Genomic DNA, 24,676 nt, shown 5'->3' on the forward strand with positions numbered 1-24,676 from the left:
GCATGAGGTTGTGGTATGTGTTGTTGATAAGGTCATGCATTGATTATTGGACCCTAACTAGAATTATCGGTGCATGGTTATATACTTATGTGTTATGTCTCTATATGCTGCCATAATTATGTTATACATGTATCACACTGATCTTGCAGACATGGTATCCTCCCCGAGATATACTAAGGTATGTTGGCTTATTGTGATTTGGTTTAGTTGACATAATATACCTTTCAAGAAGAAATATGAAATGGCTAGCAAGATGGTAGACTACAAAGACTCTCCCTATGAATGAGAAAAGTAATATGGTGTTGGGAACTCTTTTGATTTGGAAAATACACTAAGAAGCTTAAAGGAAGAAATAAGGAGTTGTAAGGTAGATAATGACCAAATTATACAGGCATGAGAGAAGCTAGTAGATGTAAATGCAGTGATACTTAAACGTTTTTCATATTTGTAGCGAGAGGGACCACTTGGGATCAACCATGAGAGGAGGACAAAACTAATGGGGCATATGGTAGTAGGTCACATGGTGGTCATAAGTCAGATGGTTGTGACACAGTCAGAGATGGCAGATTGTTGAACACTCCAGATAGGATAGGGGATAAATACATGTATCATTCTAGTTATGGTTATGAAAATCACGATGATAGATATCATTATCATCCTTATAGGAGGAGCGATAAGGGGTATTTTCCAGGTGAGTTTAAGAAAGAAAAGCCACCTACATTTGATGGAGATGTGAATAAATCACAGGATGCAGAGGCATGGTTGCTTGGTATGAAGAAGTTATTCAGGCTGCATGATTATTCAAAGAACATGAAAGACAAAGTAGCTACATTTCATCTCAAAGGTAAAGCATACATTTGGTGGGAAGATGTGAAGAATTTCAGAGGTATACATGAGGAAGAATTGACTTGGAGTGAGTTTGAACTGCTATTCAAGAAGAAGTATTTGTCAGGGATATAATTTGATGATAGGGAAAAAAATTCTATGAGCTAAAGATGGGATCTATGACAGATGATGCATACACTAGCAAGTTCTTGGAGCTACTAAGATATGTGCCTTACCTCAAGGAGGAGAAGGCCAAGATTCAGAGTTTTACTAGTGGGTTACCAATGACATTCAAAGATAGGATTGAGTTTCATGAGCATAGATCATTGGAGGAGGAAATTTGAAAATTAAAGCATTGTTATGAAAAATCGAAGTGCAAGTCCAAGACTAAACCGGAATGGAAAGGTAATTCCCAAAACAAAGTAAAATGGGACAAGAAGAGAGTAAGACCACATGATTTAGGTGATAACGAGAATGTTGCACCACCTAAGAGGTTCGATGCATCAAATAGAGGACATGGACATCAATCTAAGGAGAAGAATAAGGATGTAGGATGGAATCCTGTAGAGTGTTGTACTGTGGAAAAGATCATCATAGGAGAGATTGTCCACAAAATCAGGGTAGTAGGCCCCAGATATATAGTGTGCAGGATGCACAAACTTTTGGGGATGTTGTTTAGAGAGTTCCTCGTATTTATGCAACATTGGATAGCAAACAAGTAGACCATCATGCATTTATCATTAAGATGGACAATATGATTTATGATCAAGTTAATTCTATTTTGATTGACCTTGGATCTAATATATCTATGTTAGTCAGGACTTGGTCGATAAGTGTGGTTTGAGTAAGGAATTGCATGAAAATCTTGGTTAGTGTAGTTGGATACATGTACAAAGAAGCAAGTGCATCATTGGATAATAGTTTGTGCATTTGACTTGAATGGTATGCCTATCACAACACATTTGAATGTATTACCATTGGGATCATACAGTATGTTGTTGGGAATTCATTGGTTGTACCTTCATAGAACCAAGGTAGATTGTTATGGAAAAGGTATTGAGTTCTTTGATGACAATGAGGAACCAAGAGTCTTACAGGGTAAGAAGAAAGCCACATCAGCTAGGATGGTAACAACTATGAAAAAAAGAGCAGTCGTAGGAAAGAGTGTGTGTTATTTTCAGTGCACATTTCTAGTGACAAAGGTAAGGAAGTTGAGGATACAGATGTGTTCACTAGGTACCCAGTTTTACAATAGTTCAAGGATGTGTTTTCTGAGGATATTATAGAGTTTCCATCTCACATGGAGGTAGACTTTTCTATTGAGTTGGTTCTAGGGGCAGCTTCAACATCAAAAGCACCTTACAGGATTAGCACACCTGAGTTGGTGGAATTGAAGCTAGAGTTGAAGGAAATGTTGGAAAAAGGATACATTAGGCAAAATGTATCACTATGAGGTGCACCAGTACTGGTTGTGAAGAAGAAAGTGTTGGCATTATGTTTTCTGGTATGACTGTATGTTACAGATGTTGTACTTGATGGCAACTCCAGTGGTAAGGCTCTCAGTTTGTTGAAAATTAAGAAGGACGCAGGCAATCGGTTCAGAAAGTGCGTCCCCGCAGGTATACCATGCAGAACCCGCGTCCAGGGATGCCGGCCAGCCGTTCAGCGGGTGCGTCTACCCAGTGCACACATTTCAAGGCAAAGAAAAGCACGTGGGGGTTTCTAGTGTGATATCTAGCCGACGGTTTTGTGTTTCTATGGTGTCGGCTCGTGGTATTGTTCCATGTTTTGGGGAGGAGCTTGCCTATATAAAGCAAAGGAGTTCATTTGGATTGTGCAATGGTCTTGGGTTGAATATCTTATTTGGTGAGATCTAGTCCAGATCTAAGAGGGCGAATCTTCTAATGGACTGTGATCTCTATGGCGCATGATCAGATCTGTAGATCTGACTGATTGGGTTTGTCCTAAAGCCTTCATATCATTTATATCTGAAGGGTCGCAGGTTCAGTGAAGGGAAAGTGCGCCGGGACGCAGGTACTGTAAAGAGCAAATGCGCCGAGACGCAGCACAGTAGAGAGAGACCTGCGTGGGGACGCAGGGCGATCAAGGTTCAGGTGCGTCTCTGAAGCAGAAGGACGCGGAACGATAGCGTTTTCAGGTGCGTCTCTGTAGAGAAAGACGTGGCGCGATAATATCTTTGGGTGCATCCCTGAAGCAACAGAACACAGAGCAGTCAAAGGAACAGTGCGTGGGCACGCAGCAGAGCAGAAGGATATCTGCGTGTGGACGCAGAGTAGCAGAAGGTTAACGGCGTCTGGTCGCAGGCCACAGAAAGAAAAAATGCGTCTTTGTTTTAAGATGTTCTGTTGATTGAATTTCTCTGTTGATAAGGTGTTCTGGGTTGGTTCTGTTATTGCTGATCTGATATCTGTTATGTACTTGTTGATCATCTGATGCTTTATAAAAAGAAGTAGGGGGTTGTAGCTCCCTTCCAGAAGTAGACTGGAAAACGAGAAAGAGAGAGAGTTGTAGCTCTCTACAGGTTGCAGCCTGCGTACTGGTAAAGGACTGCACCAGTACAAAATCATTGTAAAAGAAGTTTCTAAATTGAAAGAAGATAGAGACATATTGCAGCAGGTGGTTTTCACCCACATTGGGTTTCCACCTTACATCTTGTGTTCTTTGGTGTGGCTATTTTTTTCATGCTCATTATTTTATGGTACTGACATGCAAAAATAATTCAAAGATCAAATAAGGAAGATTTATTAAATTGCTTGATAATACTGATTCACCCCCCCTCTCAGTATTATTTCCAACAATTGGTATCAGAGCAGGTCCTTCAGAAAAGCTTGATCACTTGAAGGTAGATCGTTCATCATGAGCAACTACGAGAGAGAAGCATCAATCAGGCCACCAATTTTTGATGGGACAAACTTCAATTATTGGAAGGTAAGAGTTACTGCATATCTTCAATCTCTTGGTACAAAAGTTTGGGACATTGTAGAAACAGGCTATGCTTTTCCTTCAGCTACTCCTATAGATCCAGCTGAGAAAAAGAAGTATGAAACAAATGCAAAAGCAGTTAGTACTTTATTAGGAAGTATATCCCAAACAGAATTCATGAAGGTAATGCACTTCAAATCAGCAAAAGAGATATGGGACAAAATGATCACAAGCTATGAAGGAGATGAACAGGTAAAACAAGCTAAACTTCAAACTCTCAGGATTCAATATGAGACTCTCAAGATGTATAATGATGAAAGTGTGGCTAATTATTTTCTTCGGGTAGATGAGATTGTTAATTGTATGAAAAATTTGGGTGAAGAAATAAAAGAGGCTATAGTAGTTCAAAAGATTCTAAGATCATTATCCCCCAAGTTTGAATCTAAAGTATCTGCAATAGAAGAAAAGGAAAATCTCCGTGTTCTCACTATGTCTCAGCTACATGGAATTCTAACTGCTTATGAAATGAGAAAGGGAGGTCCATCAGACAGAAGGGAAGCTGCTTTTAAGGCATCAAGCAAAGAAGATTACTATGAAGCAAGCCATGTTCCAGAAGAAGAGGAAGAAGAATCAAATTTTGTCAGAAATCTTCAAAGGGGTTCTGGAAGGTTCAGAGGTAAGCTACCTTTCAAATGCTTTGCTTGTGGAAGAGTAGGTCATTATGCTGCAAAATGTCCTTATAAGGATAAAGGAAAGGAACCTGCTAGATGGAACAAGAAACAAAGTGCAAATAAGAAAAGCTACTACACCCATGAAGATAGTGATGGCTTATCAAACAGTGATGAAGATGAACAAGGTAATAAATATACGCTGTTAATGGCATTTGAAGATGATGATTATGAGGATGCTGTAGATGTGGATAATCTCTATGATGAAATTACTAGACTCAAGAGATGTATAGAAGAAAAGAATGTGATCATTGATACTCTACAATTTCAAATTGATGAAAAGGAAAAACATCTTGAAAAACTAGAAGGTGAAATTGTTGGTCTCAGAAAAGAAATTGAGAAAACAAAAGCTATTAATCTTAAGTTTGTCAAAGGATCTGAAACTTTGGATGAGATTATCAATGTGCAGCGGTCTCCTCTAAACAAGACAGGTTTGGGCTATAATGGAGAAACCTCTCAAGCATCCACCTCAAAAAGTTATCTTGATGCAGCAAGAAGAAATGAGCAAAAGAACAATGAAGATAATCAGGTAAAGCAGGGACGAATTACAAACAGAAACTATCAGGGGCAATCCATCTTAAGGGTGAACAAAAGCTACAACCAGCCACAGGTAAAATCTTCTCAGTTTGGTTCAGGAATAGATGAAAATAGAAATTACAATCAGTTGGCTGGTAGATTCAATAACCGCAGAAGCTTCTTCAATGGACAATGCTTTTCTTGCCATAACTTTGGTCACAAAGCAGCTCAATGTGTTGCATATAAAACAATCATGACTAGGGAAGCTCAAAAACAAAGAAGTATGATTACAAAAAGGACCTATAACAACTTTTCAGCTCTTGAAAATGAAGTTGAATGTTCTATTTGCAATAATTTTGGTCATGAAGACTCTGAATGCAGGAGCAGGTTTCAGGAGAAAAAGGATCAAGAAGGGAAAAAGGAACAAGCCACAAGCACCAAAACATGGAGAATAAAGGAACCTCAAACAGAAAGATGTGGGATAGCATTTTATGCAGAAGGACAGGAAAATCTATGGTACATTGACAGTGGATGTTCGAAACATATGACAGGTGATAAAGAAAAACTTGAATCTTATTCTACTTTAGAAAAGGGAAAGAAAGTTTCTTTTGGAAATGATACTCCTGCAACTATAAAGGAAAAGGTATTGCTCCTTTAAAAGAAAAGGTCAAGGCTGGAAATGTTTTGTATGTTGATGGATTGAAGCATAATCTACTAAGTGTCAGCCAGATGTGTGATCAAAGAACCGAGGTTATTTTCAGATCGAATGGATGTCTTGTTCGTGATCTTGATACAGGTAAAACAGTACTCAAAGGCAAAAGAACTCCAAATAATCTGTACATATTTGAAGAAGGACAACAACAATGCTATCTAAGCAAGGATGAAGAGCACTGGTTATGGCATCGAAGGTTGGGACATCTAAGCTTCTCACAAATAAGGAAAGCATGCAAATATCAGGCGGTTCGCGATCTTCCAGATATCAAAATTCCTGACAACACCATATGCAGATCATGTCAGTTTGGAAAACAAACCAGGACTAACTTTCCAGAGAAAGAAGGATCAGCTAGCATGCCTCTTGAGCTAGTACATACAGATACATGTGGTCCATTCAGGAAAAGAACACCTAGAGGAGAGGAATACTTGATATTATTTATTGACGATTTCTCCAGGTTTGTCTGGTTAGGACTTATGAAGCACAAAGATGAAGCATTCAAAAAATTCAAGTCCTTCAAAGCCTTGTTTGAAAATGAATCAGGTCACAAAATTAAGTGCCTCAGATCCGACAGAGGTGGGGAATTTACTTCAAATGAATTTTTCGATTTCTGTGATGAACATGGGATAAGGAGAGAATTCTCTACAGCTAGAACTCCTCAGCAAAATGGAGTTGTTGAAAGAATGAACAGAACAATCCAACAAATGGCTCATGCTATGCTTGATGAATCAGGAACTCCCGCAACTTTCTGGGGTGAAGCTGCACATGCTGCGGTTATTATTCTCAACAAGACAAATGTCCGGGTGAACAGCACTCAAACTCCTCATGAGCTCTGGAGTGGTAAAACTCCTTCGGTAAAGCACTTCAAAATCTTTGGGAGCAAATGCTATATCAAGAATACTGATGAGCAGCTTGGCAAACTTGAACCTAGAGCAGATGAAGGCATTCTTCTTGGCTATTCTCCACATAGCAAAGCATACAAATGCTACAATAAAAGACTTGGCAGAATTATTGACAGCATTGATGTAGTGGTTGATGAGAAGGGATATATTCCTAGGCAAGTACATCATGAAGATATAGAAGAAGATGAAGGCTACCCTCAAAGACAGAATGATGAAGAAGAAGAACCCCAAGGAGAACCTCAAGAAGAACCAGAGGAGCAGACAAGAATAGAAGAGAAAACTCCATCCAGATATGTTCAGAAGAATCATCCAGAATCTCAGATTGTGGGGCAGAAAGAAGCAGGTGTACAAACAAGAAGAACAGTTGCAGAAGCCTCAAGCTATTTGGCATTACTCTCCTCTACTGAACCCCAAAATGTGAAAGAAGCATGCAAAGATGAATGTTGGGTGAAAGCAATGAATGAAGAACTTGAGCAAATCGAAAAGAACAACACTTGGGAGCTAGTTCCTAGACCAAAGGATAAGAATGTTATCGGAACAAAATGGGTCTTCAAAAATAAATTGAATGAAAATGGATAAGTAATTAGAAACAAAGCCAGACTTGTTTGTAAAGGGTATGCGCAGCAAGAAGGAATAGACTTTGAAGAAACTTTTGCTCCTATTGCAAGACTTGAGGCCATCCGAATGTTCCTTGCTCTCTCAAGTTTTCAAAACTTCAAAGTATTTCAAATGGACGTGAAATCAGCCTTTCTGAATGGAGACTTGGAAGAAGAAGTGTACATTGAACAGCCAGATGGGTTCATTCTTGGAAATGATCCAAATCTTGTATGCCGATTGAAAAAGGCTCTCTATGGTCTCAAACAAGCTCCAAGGGCTTGGTACTACCGGTTGGACAAATATCTTCATCAACAAGGTTTCTCAAAAGGGTCAGCAGATAGCAATCTGTATATAAAAGTTGAAAATGACAAATTGCTAATACTAGTTGTGTATGTAGATGACATTATTTTTGGCAGCAATGAAGAAGCTATGAGTCAAAGCTTTGCCTCGGTCATGAAGAAAGAATTTGAAATGTCCTTGCTAGGAGAACTGACATATTTCCTTGGTTTGCAAATCCAACAAAAGGAAGGAGGAATCTTTTTATCTCAAACCAAGTATCTCAAGCAGATTTTGAAGAAATATGGCATGGAAGATGCAAAACCAGTATGTACACCCATGGTCACAGGATGTAGTCTCAGTGCAAATGATGAATCTGCAGCAGTACATCAACCAACCTACAGATCTATGATTGGAAGTTTACTATATTTGACAGGTACCCGACCGGACATCATGCATGCAGTTGGAATAGTTGGAAGATTTCAGGCAAATCCGAAGGAGACTCATCTTCAGGCAGTAAAGAGAATTTTCAAATATCTTCAAGGGACTCAAAATTATGGCTTATGGTATCCTAGAGATACAGATCTTACTCTTCATGCTTATACAGATGCAGATTGGGCCGGAAGCGTGGATGACAGGAAAAGCACAAGTGGTGGTGCGTTCTTTATGGGTTCCAGACTGGTATCTTGGTTCAGCAAGAAACAGAGTTCGATTGCCATGTCTACAGCTGAAGCGGAATATGTTGCTGCTGCATCTTGTTGCACTCAACTCCTTTGGATGATGCAGACTTTGCAGGATTTTCAAATCACTTGTACACCACCTATCCCCATCTTATGTGATATCACAAGTGCAATCAGCATCTCAAAGAATCCGGTTATGCATTCAAAAACCAAGCACATACCAATCAAGTACCATTTTCTCCGGGAACAAGTGCTTGAACAGAAAGTCAAGTTGGAATATGTTCCTTCCAAGGAACAAGTTGCTGATATTCTTACCAAACCATTGCCCAGGGACACGTTTGAATACCTCAGGCAAAAGCTGGGGGTTGTTGATGCATCATCTTGTTGAACCTCTTCTTATTGGTGGTACAGGCTCAGGGGGAGCACATAATGCATTGTTGGCATTATGGAGAAGGAGATCTTGGAAATAGCTGCAATATGTCTCTATCTCTTTCATGGTGGTGCGTTGCTGCAGATCTGGTTCATATTCAGGGGGAGCATGAGCTTAGGGGGAGCATACCCTTTGCCCTTGATGTCAAAGGGGGAGAATGAAGCTGAAGTTTGTGAGGTTGCCATCAAGTCCAAAGGGGGAGATTGTTGGCATTATGTTTTCTGGTATGACTGTATGTTACAGATGTTGTACTTGATGGCAACTCCAGTGGTAAGGCTCTCAGTTTGTTGAAAATTAAGAAGGACGCAGGCAATCGGTTCAGAAAGTGCGTCCCCGCAGGTATACCATGCAGAACCCGCGTCCAGGGACACCGGCCAGCCGTTCAGGGGGTGAGTCTACCCAGTGCACACATTTCAAGGCAGAGAAAAGCACGTGGGGGTTTCTAGTGTGGTATCTAGCCGACGGTTTTGTGTTTCTATGGTGTCGGCTCGTGGTATTGTTCCATGTTTTGGGGAGGAGCTTGCCTATATAAAGCAAAGGAGTTCATTTGGATTGTGCAATGGTCTTGGGTTGAATATCTTATTTGGTGAGATCTAGTCCAGATCTAAGAGGGCAAATCTTCTAATGGACTGTGATCTCTATGGCGCATGATCAGATCTGTAGATCTGACTGATTGGGTTTGTCCTAAAGCCTTCATATCATTTATATCTGAAGGGTCGCAGGTTCAGTGAAGGGAAAGTGCGCCGGGACGCAAGTACTGTAAAGAGCAAATGCGCCGAGACGCAGCACAGTAGAGAGAGACCTGCGTGGGGACGCAGGGCGATCAAGGTTCAGGTGCGTCTCTGAAGCAGAAGGACGCGGCGCGATAGCATTTTCAGGTGCGTCTCTGTAGAGAAAGACGCGGCGCGATAATATCTTTGGGTGCGTCCCTGAAGCAACAGAACGCAGAGCAGTCAAAGGAACAGTGCGTGGGCACGCAGCAGAGCAGAAGGATATCTGCGTGTGGACGCAGAGTAGCAGAAGGTTAACGGCGTCTGGTCGCAGGCCACAGAAAGAAAAACTGCGTCTTTGTTTTAAGATGTTTTGTTGATTGAATTTCTCTGTTGATAAGGTGTTCTGGGTTGGTTCTGTTATTGCTGATCTGATATCTGTTATGTACTTGTTGATCATCTGATGCTTTATAAAAAGAAGTAGGGGGTTGTAGCTCCCTTCTAGAAGTAGACTGGAAAACGAGAAAGAGAGAGAGTTGTAGCTCTCTGCAGGTTGCAGCCTGCGTACTGGTAAAGGACTGCACCAGTACAAAATCATTGTAAAAGAAGTTTCTAAATTGAAAGAAGATAGAGACATATTGCAGCAGGTGGTTTTCACCCACATTGGGTTTCCACCTTACATCTTGTGTTCTTTGGTGTGACTATTTTTTTCATGCTCATTATTTTATGGTACTGACATGCAAAAATAATTCAAAGATCAAATAAGGAAGATTTATTAAATTGCTTGATAATACTGATTCACCCCCCCTCTCAGTATTATTTCCAACAGAAAGATGGTACTCCTATATTATGCATTGACTACAAGCAGTTGAACAAAGTGACGATCAAGAACAAGTATCCATTACCGAGGATTGATGACTTGTTCGACCAGTTGAAGGGAGAAACAATGTTCTCAAAGATTGATCAAATATCTCAATATCATCAGGTACACACACTACTACATGTAGGGGGGTTTTAAGACAATATTTGAGTCAATTGTCTTAACTTAAGACAAAAGGAAACTTGTTTATTGTCTTAAATATGTCTCTAAGTGGGTGTCGCAAAATATGATGTCTCAAAAATTTGTCTCTATTAAGACAATATAGAACACATTATTATTGTCTCTATAAAGACAAGAATTATTGTATATTAAGAGACAATTTGATTTGTCTCTCTAGAGACAATTTCATTTGTCTCTCTAGAGACAACTTCATTTGTGTCTCTTTAGAGACAATTACATTTTTGTCTTTTTAGAGACAATAGCTGAGATTAAAAACATATTGTCTCTATAGAGACAATATTTCCATAATTCAAACTATTTTCTCTCTAGAGACAATATAAAAAATTATTAAAAAAAATAAATGTCCATAATTGTCTCTCTAGAGACAATATAAAAAATTATTTAAAAAAAATAAATGTCCATAATTCAAACTATTGTCTCTCTAGAGACAATATAAAAAGTTATTTAAAAAAAAATATATGTCCATAATTGTCTCTCTAGAGAAAATATAAAAATTATTTAAAAAAAAACAAATGTCCATAATTCAAACTATTGTCTCTCTAGAGACAATATAAAAAATTATTTTAAAATATATAAATAAAATCATTTTGAATGTTAGTTCAAAGTAGTTTCACATTCAAAGTTCACAAATAGTACTCGTGTATGAGAGAAACCACCACAGAAATTGCAGTCTCATAGAAACCAACACATATGGGTTATTACTAGTAATTGTCCCAAAAGGTACAAAGAGAGGCCGATAGGATTATTAAATTGGAATTGTTGAATTTTTCTAGAAGAGTTAATTGGTTTGTGGAAAACATTTTTTTTTGGATTGGATCATTATGCAATTACCCTTCTAAACGCTCTTTGTTGTTTGATAAAATAATCAGAATATTGTATTCAAATTTCCATAGATTTCCTCTTGCAGTAAATTTCAAATACAAAATCCAATTACAAAGTATTATTTTGTATGGGGAACAACTCTTTTACATTTTGGTCACTCATGGCGGATATTTCAGACAATAGAAGATAAGCTATGAACAAATTAATGGGGAGAATATTATTCATGAGGAAAAGTTGTGTTTGCTTATCCATGGAAAAGAACAAAAATACCTGGAGCTTCCTTGTTGAGGATCAGACTGTTGTTACAAGATTTCACTCCACAGGGAAAGTTGAAATGTAATATAGGGGCAAGTAAAAGGGGAATTTCCCTCAAATGATCACGATCAGCTCTAGAACCCTATTAAACAATTCATCCTTCTCATGCCCTGAGTATAAATAAATAAGAACACCATTTCCTGAAAATCGTGGAATGCTTTTAGGGCTACGCTAATCCCAAGAACTCCACCAGTTCATCAGTTAATCCAATCCTGTAATAATTTACTTCATTAACCTAATTAAATTAGATTAGTGACTACCCACATTGAATCTTTAATTTTTACAATTCACTATTATGCTACTGCATTTCAACGAATTTGAGTTCATGGTCTAAAAATTCTTGCAATATTATAGATATGACATCTCTTGTTTGAGTCACATACTTCCGTCATAAATAGATGTGCCCAATGGTCTCAATAAATTTTTCATTTCACAGAATTTTGCTTGGGAATTTCCATCAACAGGTTCTTTGGAATTCATACCCCCTTGATGATGATGCAACAAATATTCCACTGGCCGAGCCATCCGCGATTGATCGCCATCTCTATTACGATGTTCAACTAGTTCCAACAAGCTGAACATCTGTTGGCATCTGCTGGCCAGCTTACAAGTTACTCGTCAATGAAAATCAGCTCCAGATCTACAAATACAGTAGGGGGAACATGCTTTCGACTCTAGTTTTGTTGAAGAAAGTTTTAAAGGCATCATCTCCGTGACCAACGTCTTCTCACTGGGCATCTAGCCATCAAGATGAATGTACCAAGACACTAGAATGACTAAAACTCACAATCTGTCTAAACTTATAATATGCCCCAGCTCTACAGGAATTGTTCTCGTGATATTGTTGAAGGACAAATTTCTATAAAAGCAACAACGTTATCCATTAGTCACATTGAATATGCTTAATGCAATTCAACAACTCATTATGTTATAGGTCAATTTAAAATATGGCCCAGGATTACTTACAGATAAGTTAGCCTGTTAAGTTTTTGAAATTCCAAAGGAATAGTTCCATTCAAACCGTTGCCATGCATATTGCTATAGGACAAAGGACAATGAAGGCACAACGTTAATATTGTTAGCTAGTGGGAAATTATGCTCCGCAAATTCATCACTTGGCTTGAAGATTATATCACTTACAAGAAAATGAGAGCAACACATGAACTAATATTCTCTGGGATCGGACCTTCAAGTTGATTTCTAGCAAGATTTCTGTCTCAAAAAAAATACAATCTTGGAATGTTAAATACTTACAGCAAGAATCCAAAAGATATCATAGATTAATGCTTAGTGTATGGGAAGTTTCAAGATATTTCTATCATTTTTATCTCCACTTTCTAGAAAAAGGTTTGGACAAAAACTTACAATTGGAATAGCTGTTCCAAATTCCCCTGCTCAGGTGGAATTTTCCCAGTCATCAGATTGTCATTTAGCTGCCTGCATATACATACAACCATTGACTATCAAAGAGCTATTTCTTATCATGCACGTGTAGTTTCCATTTCTTACATATCAATCATCACAAAATATGTGATTGGAATCTCTTACATGTATCCCAACTTTGTCATGATCCCTAATTCTGGCAGAATAGATCCCGTGAGATTATTACTGTGTAAATATCTGAGTAGTGCAAAAGAAAGAACAAGAGAGTCAGCTTCTTGAAAATTGAACATAAAGGAAATATATAGTAAAAAATTAATGGACTTTCACAAACCCAGATGGGAACAATTCGAGCATTAACTAGCAAGCAACTCACAATTTATCAGTGTAAGTCAAGTTCCCTAGAATCAGAGGAATTGTTCCAGTAAAGATGATTATCACTCAAATCCCTATAATAAATATTAATTGTATCAGTACACTAAAGCTTACACCATAATTACATAATCAAATTTTTTCCAAAGGTCACAAAACATTTATTAATGGATGAAGGAATATTGATTGATTCTACATAAGAAATATATTGACAATATCCAAAATCATTATGGATTCTTATTGATCTAGGCTTCCATGCAATTAAATGTAAGAGATTATACTTTAATCCAATCACAGGAAAATTTTGGACAAGTTGAGATCTAGAAAACACTGTACTTATAGAACAGTAAGAGCCTACATGAGATTCCGGCCAGCTTGTTTCCTTGTAACGACCTAGGATAACCACTTTAAAATTAGGGTAGGACAACTAAAGCAACCAAATTAATGATGTCGGTTGAATACTGCATACCATCCAATGAATTGCATTACTTAGACAACCTGCATAATCTCATATCCCTGCCTATTCAACACAAAATTCCTGATACTAGAACACAGTTCAATCTTGGAAATATATCCACTTACAGAGTAGCAACTTGTAGAAACCCAATATTGAAGGGGATCTCTCCGGTAAGTTGATTTTATGATAAGTCCCTGATAAGAATACCAACCCCAATTCAGTAAGTAATTGAGATCACGAGCCTTGCATCAAACCATACATTTAGACCCGTTTGTTCATTTAAAATCCAGTTAGGAAAATCAGAAAACATACAAAACTGCATAGCTTGTACAATTGCCAATATTCTCAGGAATGCTCCCCGACAAGTTGTTGCCTCGCACATCACTGCATAATAGAGATCAACTACTTAGAAACATTTAAGCTACCATGCAGAATCCTTCAGGTAAAATTCGTTAATGCACTGAAAACGCTGCATCGAGATACGTAAATTTAAATATAAATGCTCTGTGACTGCGAGCTTTGATGGGCTTCATATGCAGAATTAATTCGAAGAAAGAAAGCTTTAAAAAATTCTGCATCTACTCCACAATATAGAAGTATTATGACTTACAAGAACCACAATCCTGTTAATTGACACATGTCAGGGGAAAGAGTCCCAACTAAGAAGTTGTTGTGCAGCCCCCTAGAAACAATAACAATATGCCCATTTCAAAAAGAATGGGTGCCAAATTTAGTTTGCAAACCTAAGAATAGTACTATTAACACAAATTCTTCTTCTAAACCTTAACAGGAAAATAAAAGCAAATTTTTCTTAGTGAGAGAACGATAAGCCCAGGAAAACTCATAAAGAACCCAGACTCTTACAAATATTGCAAAACTTCATTCCAATAGATAAGCCTGGGGATCTCCCCACTTAATTGATTGTCTGCAAAATCTCTAAAAAATGCAAAAGCATTGTTAAATGATACTCCTCCAAAATCCAGAGTTTACACATCCTATGCAGTTCTTTGACAAGTAAAGGGCAGCAAAGAGAGTAGAATCTGAAATAGTATTCCCAAACTACATTTTCTTCAAGTTTGGAATCTGAGACAACGTTGAAGGTATAGGCCCCATTAACTGGTTAGTCTTCACAATCCTATAAATTTGATCAATGTGTCAGAAGGAGCTTTCACTCCCTTCTAAGACAGGGAAAAATACAAAAACATCTACAAATTAAGCTAAATTCTTTACAACAGCGAGCAAGTGCAGAATGTTAGGATACTTACAGTTGTTCTAGTTGTTTCAACTTCGATATTGAAAAGGGAATGTCTCCATATAAATAATTTAAAGAGACATCTCTGTAGCAACATTGAAGATCAAATCAAGTCAACGGTTTCTATAAAATATAAACCATGAGAATGATGACTTGTAGATTTGACTAGAGGGACGTTTAGACGCACATAGAAGCTTGGTTTGGCATAAGATATCTTCTCAAAAGACAGTTGTTTTCAGCATAATACTTAACAATTATCTATTGTAAAGTAATATATGCATCTTGAACCAGACTACGAGTGTTGCATATGGTGAGATCTGCTTTAACCAACTTGTAGTTGAACAATCATTTTTGTTTGGATAGATAAATTCTTGAAAAGATACTTTCCTAGATAGGTGGGGTGAACATTTCTTTAAAGGGATTTTCAAGGGTTTTTCATCAGCCATTCTGTAACACTCATAACCGATATAACTACGTAGTAATTTTTTTTTTTAAAGAACTGAGACCGAGAATAGGAAAAGTTCAAGCTGTACAATACAAAAAAAAAGTATGAATGACCGTCAACAGAAAAGAAATGTTCACCTGGTGTAGAACAGAGCCATCCAGGTGCCTAGGAAGGACTTAAATTGCAACAAAACCCCAGTGGTTGTAATTCGGCCACATGAAGCGCTCACTATGTAAAAGAGAAACCAGAGAGTTGAATCCAATGTAAAAGGCAAGGGAGAGTGATGCATATCCATGGTAAGGCAGTGGAATAGCCTTCGGATAGGAGCCAAGCCATTGGATCAGCATCCTTTCTCCTTCGCCGTCGATGGGGTCGGGAACCCAAGGTCACAGACTCCCAAGTCTCATTTGCGACGCCACGTTAGTCCGAATAGCGTAATAGTTAAATGCAATGCGGGAACTATAATGCCAAATGAATTCACATTGTAATACTTACGGAGTGGTAGGATAGAGTAGTAACATACAGTATGTTTGCCGGCAGTTTAAAATTATTTGACATAAATGCACTTGGAACACTAATCACAAGGGTGAATCGGAAACTGAACCCAAAACAATGCCAAGGGGGTGGGCACGTCAGTCAATGCAAACACACATGTAAATAGTCATAGTGAATGCTTGAACCATGTGTGACCCTGATGGGTTATAGATGGTGTGAGAGTTTTACTTAATTTTTTTTTTACTATGTATTTATATCGGTTAGGAGTGTTACACGTTCGGTATGAAGATGACGTGATTTAACCACTGTAGTCTTGCAAGATTAGAGAGAGTAACTCACAAGATTTTCAATGCAGAGAAATCTCCAATCTCGTCGGGAATTTGGCCCGAGAGACCATTTCCTTTAAGGTCACTGCATGCAGAACATTGAATCAACTATGAAGAACATATATATTATAAAGAGCTGCTAAATATAGTCTGCATTAAGACTATCAATTTAATTGCAATGAACCCAAAGTGCTTAAAAGTAATATATAGTGAACCTATACAGTGAACTTCTGAATTCACATACATTGACTCTGAGCTTTTTAGATTTCCAATCACTAGGGAAATTTCTCCTCCGAGGTTCATATGAGAGAGATTCCTGCACAACACAAACCAGAACAAATACAAATATATGAGCTTAAAGTAAGCATATAATCAAAACTCAAATAACGACAGACTGCCCAACAAACATTCTTAATGATTCTCAATATAACATATTTAGAGTATATGCTCTATCTTACATCAATTCCAGTGGAAAAGTGATATATAAACTTAGTGTGATGGAGAGAATTGGTCGCTGAGCATTTATCTACCATGCACGCTGCTTTTCCCTGTACAAATTTATTAGTAAAACCCATAGATATTGAAAACCAAACCATACCTACTTCTATCCATAAAAAATTTCGAGAATTTCATTCCAATGGATCAAGAATTTCATCTCTATTGATTCTTCTTCTCAACGTAACATCAAAAAAATAGAATCGCCGAGATATACTATGAAAACACTCTTTTGAAAAAAACATAAATTAAATTCAAAACAGAGAAAACACAACGAAAATAAAACACTGTAAAATCCAAAATGCATGGCCATGCAACAAAGAAAATAAACTTGAACAAGAAACAAGGCAAGCCAATGCAATGCAAAGTATTGAAGAAAATGATGAGATGAAAGTGAGAACGCCAAAAGCCAGGGAAGAAGAACAGTGCTTGCCAAAAGGCACGGAAGAAGAACAGCAACAACAACTAGGAGGGAAAAAGCAGTGAAAATATCTTCAAGAGTGACATAAAAGAATGAGAAAAAGTAGTAAGGCAACTCAACCAATATTTGGAAAAAGTAGTCACACTTCAAATCAATGGTTGAAAGTGTCTCACCTGATCCAACGGAGCAGTATAAAAGTGTTGACGATTTTTGATGCATAGGAAGGCCTATTAGCGTAGATATTACCTTTTTTTAGCAAGAGGGGATTCAATTCATTACTAAATTTACGATGAAGTTTTACTTTGTGTTCCAAAAAATCCTGGCACCCCGGTAAATCTGTAGGTTTACTTTGCCAATTAAATAATAACAAGCTGTGTGTGGAGCACTCAGTCCAACATTCACATTTCCACACCAGTAATTACCAACATCACAATGTAGCCTTCCATTCTTGACGTGGTTTTCTTCCAACAGACATGAAGACAAGCAACACTTCAGAAAATATTTCTCGAGCATTAAACATGTCAAACCAATAGCAGATAAAATGTGATGCTCAAGCAATAAAACGACATAGAACTATTTCCTTTAAAGCCAAAGTTACCCAGCATTGGTGTAATGCCCCAGGAAAACGATGTAAATATTTGAATTACTGTGGTAGAAACAAACTGAACTTGTTATTAGTATTTCATTAAAAGTTAAATATAATTTGGTGAATTGTGAAAATGTAAAAGTGTTTCCTGAAAGAAAGTAAATCCTCAAGGAGGAAGTTGTCCTCTTGAGGTGGGAAAAAAATTGGTTGCTGAGGAAGAAACCCTAAGTACCTTCCGTAACTGGAGGGTTTCCAGGGAAAAGGGGAGAAGGTAGGAAAAATTATGTGTTGTAGTGATAGGTAGAAGAAGAGACTCCAGGGAAAAAAAAAAGTGGCTAAGTCTAGTGATGACCAGATAGCCATGCTCGCTATACGAGAAACTTGCGCAAGACTGAGGTCTCGCAAGAAGTAAGGGAGGAGATTTTGGTCTTGAAGGGTGAATCTCGTGGTTGGATGGTTTGAGAGAAGACAAACCCAGTTTTGGGTGACTGTTAGAAGATGAAATTCTATCCAAGGAACTCGAGACCCCGTGTTTTGTTTCGGGAGTCAGCTAGAAACGACATTTCAACCAGAAGAATTTCAGGTACGAAGTAATCCCTAGAATTGATACTAACTTGGTAATTTTATAAGGTTATTCTTAGTTTTCCTCTTTCCTGTTATATTATGAAAGGAGGGTGAGAGAATTCCTATAGGGAATTGGACTGTGTGAGGGTATAACAGGGAGGGCAAGGTTTTATTTCTGCATTTCATTTTTCTTTTCTCTTAAGAAAAAAATACATATGGTTCGGGAAGTTAAGTGTGAGCGAGGGCTACTGGGAAAACCCTTTCAAAGATTACGGAAAACAGAAAGCAGTTAATGCAGAGACTCATTATAATTACAGAATTCTTGGAACTAAAATGTCATTGTAATGAAAATGATTATATTTCATAAATCATCAGAGAGTTCAACAGTTATCTGTTCTATGTCCAATTCCTATATAAGCCATGAAACGTAGCAAAACAAGAAAGCTCATTTCCGGAAACTCGAACCCGAAACATTTACAGAGTCAAAATTATAGACAGTCTCAAAGAAAAACACTAAGGAACAAAGCCGTAACCGCGAGGGTATGTCGACTCCAGGACCAGAGTTACACATTCATATTAGCATGCAGGTAAAAGAATCTTTAAGTGAGCACTGTAACCATAAATATTTTTATATATAACATAGCCAGGCAGTTATACAGAAGTCGCGACTCCACAAGGGAACAAGAAAAACAAAGAATACATACAAGTGTGGGCCTGGAATAGAGTTCAGGTAGTACTCCTATGACTCATGTGAACAATAACCTTGTAGTGAGATGCCAGACGAATATTCTTTGCCCAAATACTTAAAAAAGTAAGGCATCAAAATCGTAATTAACATGTGATAAGCATCTTACTGTATAATGGTGATAAGAAAACGAACAGGAAAACTGAGCATTGTGCAAAGTAGTATATATATTCAGATAAAATTATGGAAAAAAACTATCATGATTATAAGTGACTCCCTCCACAGTTCATGAACCCTAACCTGGGAAAATGCAAAAGACTGATTAAGCCATACAGTCAGGTGCCGCAAGGGAGGCGCTCACATCTTCAAACCAGCCGAGCTCGAGTCGTAAAGACCCTGACCCTCCATAGAAGAAAAAAAGAATGAATATACAAATTGTACTCAGACAGCCTCGGAAAACTGTAGGAAGTCACAATAAAACAGTTCGGGGATACAACCCGCATAGTTTGATAACCGTGGAAATAAATTACATAAATGCATGCATCAGCGAGCTCGAAGGCCTGACAAATTCAACAAAAGAAAACAGAGTTATCAGTTCACAGCCACATCGCGCGAAGGATTCCCAATCCTTGCATTGGCCGGGCTGACTTGTCAGGCTTAAACCCTGCCAAAACCCCTGTACAGTAACCAAGAGGAGAATCCGTAAGGGGTCTGGGCCAGAGGGCCGAATCTATCTGTCATTAAACTCAGAAGAGTAAAAAAAAAAAAAATAGAACCCTATACTCAGAGCAATTAAATCATCAATTCCTGTAGTAACACACTTATGTTGAAGAATAGTAAGTGAATATAATCGGGTGTGAACTCACCTGTTCGCCGCAGCTCTGAGAAGGCAAGACCCTGAGGACAGGTAGCTTCACTGTGCCTGTGCATAGCGTACTTTGGGAAGAGACCTTCATACCTCACCACAGACAACAGAAATATGTCGAGGGTAAGTTAGAAACTTCGGATTGTTCATAACACGTCTGAATATGGCAAGGGCATAGAAAAAAAAACATATAAACCTTATAGATAGCACATTAAGCCTTACCGCAAGGTAGCCACTGTAAAAGGCTCAGTCCAGCTTGCTTCGAATCAGTAGCAGGCATGAGAACCACGACCATGCATCAACCAGAGAAGGTTTGGTATGAATGCAGTGCTCAAAGGAGGAGGGAACTGTAACAGGTCCGAGGGGGAAATGTATCTGGAACCATCGATAGTATGTTTCATCGAGTATGGCTTTCCTGTAAAAATGTTTCATCGAGTATGGTGTGCACTGAGATAGGTCTTCCGTCGGATGGGCATTCCCTCTTTTCCACCATCGATGCGGGGAGACACCCGAGGGTGTGGAAGTAGAGGATACCAAAACCTTACCTCCATCATGTGACATCGTTGGCAGGAGTAAATGCTTAGAGCCAGGTGTATCGAACCAGTGCAACCAGCAATTAATTCGGCAAATAACACTCTGCCCCCACGGAATACTTCCTATTTGCTCACATAAGGACAAGATATCCAATCCATGACCTTCGTGAATGTGAATTCCATGTGTAGGTGTTAACGGGGTTAACCTTTTTACGAATAAGGTGCATGCAATAGTATCTTAGATGTGATTAAAGTTTAAAAAAAAATTATTACGTAGATTTACCAGGGATACATTACAATTGGCATGAATATGTGTGATAAATATATAAAAGTGAGGACTGAAAATTGATGTCGTAACACTCCTATAAAATCTAAATCACGCCAGCATTAATACAGAGCAGAAAATGCTTTCCTCCAAGACCACGTGAGCTGTGATGCCATAGGATAAATGTAAATATTTGATTTTACTGTGGTAATTGGTAAACTGAATTGACTATTATGATCTGTTTGATTTAATAATATTTCCTGTGGTTCTTTTTTCTTAAAAAGAAAATGTTTCTTCAAAAGATAGCAACTTACCAAGAAGGTGGTTTCTGTGTGTCTCGATATACCGTAACTGCTTCCTAACGGGGTTTTTTCCGGAGGAAAGGAGGCAGGAAGGGGGTTCTGTGCTGTAGGGGACAGGCAGAGGGAAAGAAACACACAAACAAAAAAAGCTATGTTTGGTGAGGACCAGATAGTCACGCACGAAGGTGCAGCAACTTGCTGAGGGCAGTGGTCCAGCAAGGGAGATAGGGGGGGGATTTTGGTCCTGGAGGACGAATCTCAAGGTTGGGTGGCATATTGGAAGCTGGAGAAACAGAGGAGGCTCGACTTTGGAGTACTTGTAAGTTACATCACTTCAGGTAAGTGAGTAAACATTTATAAGTAATTATGTAAGGACATTAGAAAAAGGTAAATGTATTGTATAGAATTAACAACTACTGTTAGAAAACTCAAGAACTTGCTGCTACCACCGAAGTGGTGATAAATGAAAAAAAAAACACACATAGGATGTATTCCCCTTTTGTTTAATAAATGTTTGTTTTAAAAAATAAATCATAGTAGCAGCGATAATCGAAACCTCCATGAAGGTGGGCAAGTGCTATGGACGCTTCCGAGCGGTTGTAGTTGACAACTGTTGTCAGACTATACCTAAATATAGGGGGACTATATAGTAGAGGTTATGTTGGGAAAAGAACTGTTACAGTGTCCTTGTTAAACACCATTAGCAAACGAGTCATGCAAGATTTAGTGCAATAATTAATAGAAGTACAAGTTTTATAGAATGCTATAAGCTCCTTGCCGTGAACGAAAATGGAGTTAAGCACTAAGGTTTCCAAAACAAAAAAAAGGAAAGAAAGTCAGGTTGATTCCTTCATGGAATCTGCCCTGGGTTTGACAGCTTGAGCATTGGAACCCTTGTGAGACATGTCAGATTGGAAATTTGTGGACTTTGATAGTATAAGCCTGAAGAATGGGGAGTAAAACAAAAAGATAAATCCTCTACAAATTAGGACGAGTAGTAAACATTCTACCTACAAAATAAGTGATGTTTAATAATCCGAAATTCTAGTGGAACAATTCCTCCAAACGAAAAAGGGAAATCTCCACTACCAAGAACGGGTGAGGTCCCAGTTCTGTGGTTTACACTGCATGCACCCACATTAGAAACCGCTGGGTCTAGGAGAGTGTTGAACTCATGGGCAGGGGGTCTCGGGTCTTGGCCGCACTGATACATGGTAACTGAAAGATAGGTTACAGTGGCTGTGAGTGGCAGGTCCGTAACCCTCGAAAACCATCATGCGGGGCCAAACCCCTAAACTGATTAAAAACAGTAAATACATCTGGTTGGATTAAGCATAAAGCACAACAAATGACATAGTTAACACCGAAAATCAATTCTTCAGGATGAAACATAAAATTGGAAACTGAATAAATATATATATATCTATATATATATATATATATATATATATATATATATATATATATATATATATATATATATATACTGTTGTACATAACCAAAAATTTAGGTAGTCGAAAACAGCTCTAAACAATCAAATAGAACTAGAATCTGAGCGATAAATCATTTTAGTGAAGCCATAATACATGTTCAAGATTTCAACAAAAATTTCCATGTCCAGTTCCAAGTCTAGTAGACAAATAAATGGAGCGCACAATACATATTACATTATCAAATGCTGGGCCATGAAAATGGAGAAGCTGCCCAGGGACATAAGTTAATTCCAGGCAGACCTAGTATAAGTAAACAATCAGAACAATATGCACAGCCAGCGCGGCTCAGAGAAAGCAAACCACAAGGAATGAAGCCTCATATTCATTTAACTAAAACAATAGAAGCCCTCTCAGGGATAACTTCACCAGAACCCGAAATCGGGCCACCTATTCGCGAGCTCTGGCAAGCGGTAGACACAAATCAGGTGTAATGGCCTGTAGACCAGGTCCAAATCCCATTCCTACAAACAAAATCAAGTGGAATTTCATCATACCGATGGAAGCTAGGATGGTTATCCGCTCACCACTCCATCCAATGCCATCTGCAACCCAGACAGAAGGAGTGGGGGTACCTCCGTGTGAGAAAAACACTGTGGTTAAAGAATTGTAAATACTTATCCTGTATATGATGGGTCTATATGCAAATAAAATGATTGCAAATCAATGAGCTAGGAAAGGAAACTGTCAAATAATTACCCAGTCAATAAATTCTAGTGGTGGGATTAGGTTCTGAAACCTTGCGCACATGTTCTCTGCAACCAAACCATAGAGCCGAGACTTTCAAGCCCTTAGCTAAGGCACGAGGCGAAACAAGTTCTAGGTCTTCCCGGGAAGAATGGGACTACAACCTGGTGCCAAGAGTAGCGTAAGTCAGCAAGCATCCATCGTAACCGTAGGATCACCTCTCTCGTCTCGTAGTCGTCGATACATGAAGGATCCCGAGGCGGCAGCTGGACACTGCCCATGCCACGTACCCGGGGTGGGATAGACAAGTTAATGCCCAATCAATGTTAACCCAAATCAATGTGTATCAAACAACACAAAAACCACAACATTGCTAATTTCATAGCCCTGGGGGATTACACAAATCATCGGGTGGAGATCGTGTCAATTTCTAATAGGTTCGAGTCATGGAGAACTGCGTGGGAATCATCACAGTCCTGTCCAATTAGTTGGGTAGTTGTAAAGCTATAGGACTTGTTTCATGCAAGTTTTAAAGTGAGCCATTATGTGAGCGTACATAAGAATAGGAATTGCAGACCTGTCAACCGTATAGAGAATAACTCATGTGTTGACAATTATGTACACATGATACAGGACCGTCAACCTTATAAAGCACGTCTATGTGTTGGTAATTATATAGCTGTGTATATGTATATATTTAAAAAAAAAAATTGCAGCGGGATATATGACATGAGCTTAACATGGCCACCCATATATAAATGTAATGTCCAACCAGCATATTTAATTACTGTCAACTTTTCAATAGTGTGCCATCTTATAAAGCTTTAATATCTACTTCAAATGGGAGTGAGAAGTTTGGATTTAAGATGCTACCTTAGCTTTGATAAGTGTTCCATCTCCCAGTTTTACTATAGTTAAAGAAGAATCTGTAGACTGTTGAATGGAAATGACTTTAGATTTAGACGATGAGAATCTTTATGCAGAAATCAATCGAGAGCCTAATTAATGACCTGGCGATACCTTTTCGTGTTCGACAGACAACATACCCACAAGAATACCCAGACATGCTTGATAGCCACAATTATCAACTATGTAAACCAATTTTAGAGTTAAAATAAATCCTCAGACATAGCTAGAATTTTCAGAGAAAGTTTTAACAAGCCATAATATATTACAAGCAACAATCATCATAACTAGAATTCCCCCTAACAGTACAAAATGAAAGGCACTTGAGCATTCTTGAAATATTTGAAGAATACAAAAAGTTCTTGTGCAAAATGTGCAAGAGTATATAATGGAAAAAACTATCTTAGCATATAAAAATAGCTCTGTAATGGAGTTGAACTAAGATAGCTTAGCCAACTCCACCGATGAAAACATCTGCATAGTACCCAAATCACATATAGAGAGATGCGATAATGTTATTCTAAGCCCCAAATACAAATCAAAATTGAATTTCAAAACTCAAGAGAAAACTCCAATGATACAAAACTAATTGAATCCGCCAATCCCTAAATATGCAAAAGCATCTTAACAAAG

General features: G+C 38.2%; 1 protein-coding gene across 8 annotated transcripts; it reads right to left on the minus strand.

The window, feature by feature from the left end:
• Positions 1 to 13,060: 13,060 nt before the first annotated feature.
• LOC149227931 (protein STRUBBELIG-RECEPTOR FAMILY 7-like) lies at positions 13,061 to 16,011 on the minus strand. 8 transcript variants are annotated; one of them, XM_089375605.1, is made up of 10 exons: positions 15,560 to 16,011; positions 14,991 to 15,062; positions 14,789 to 14,860; positions 14,590 to 14,661; positions 14,336 to 14,407; positions 14,038 to 14,109; positions 13,851 to 13,919; positions 13,605 to 13,661; positions 13,273 to 13,345; positions 13,118 to 13,136 (listed from the first exon to the last, which is right to left on the minus strand). In XM_089375605.1, exons 1-7 carry the CDS (start codon positions 15,715 to 15,717, stop codon positions 13,907 to 13,909), a joined length of 531 nt encoding a protein of 176 aa, XP_089231731.1. In that variant the 5' UTR covers positions 15,718 to 16,011; the 3' UTR covers positions 13,118 to 13,136; positions 13,273 to 13,345; positions 13,605 to 13,661; positions 13,851 to 13,906. The 8 variants fall into 8 exon arrangements, with proteins under 8 accessions (XP_089231729.1, XP_089231728.1, XP_089231731.1 ...); XM_089375604.1 differs by having other exon boundaries at positions 13,767 to 13,919; XM_089375602.1 differs by lacking the exon at positions 13,605 to 13,661 and having other exon boundaries at positions 13,075 to 13,136; positions 13,738 to 13,919.
• Between the last annotated feature and the right edge of the window lie 8,665 nt (positions 16,012 to 24,676).

Source organism: Pinus tabuliformis, chromosome J (genome assembly GCF_031772625.1).
Source record: "Pinus tabuliformis cultivar Carrire ecotype Pingquan chromosome J, CPIR1, whole genome shotgun sequence".
In the NCBI taxonomy this organism is placed as follows: Eukaryota; Viridiplantae; Streptophyta; class Pinopsida; order Pinales; family Pinaceae; genus Pinus; species Pinus tabuliformis.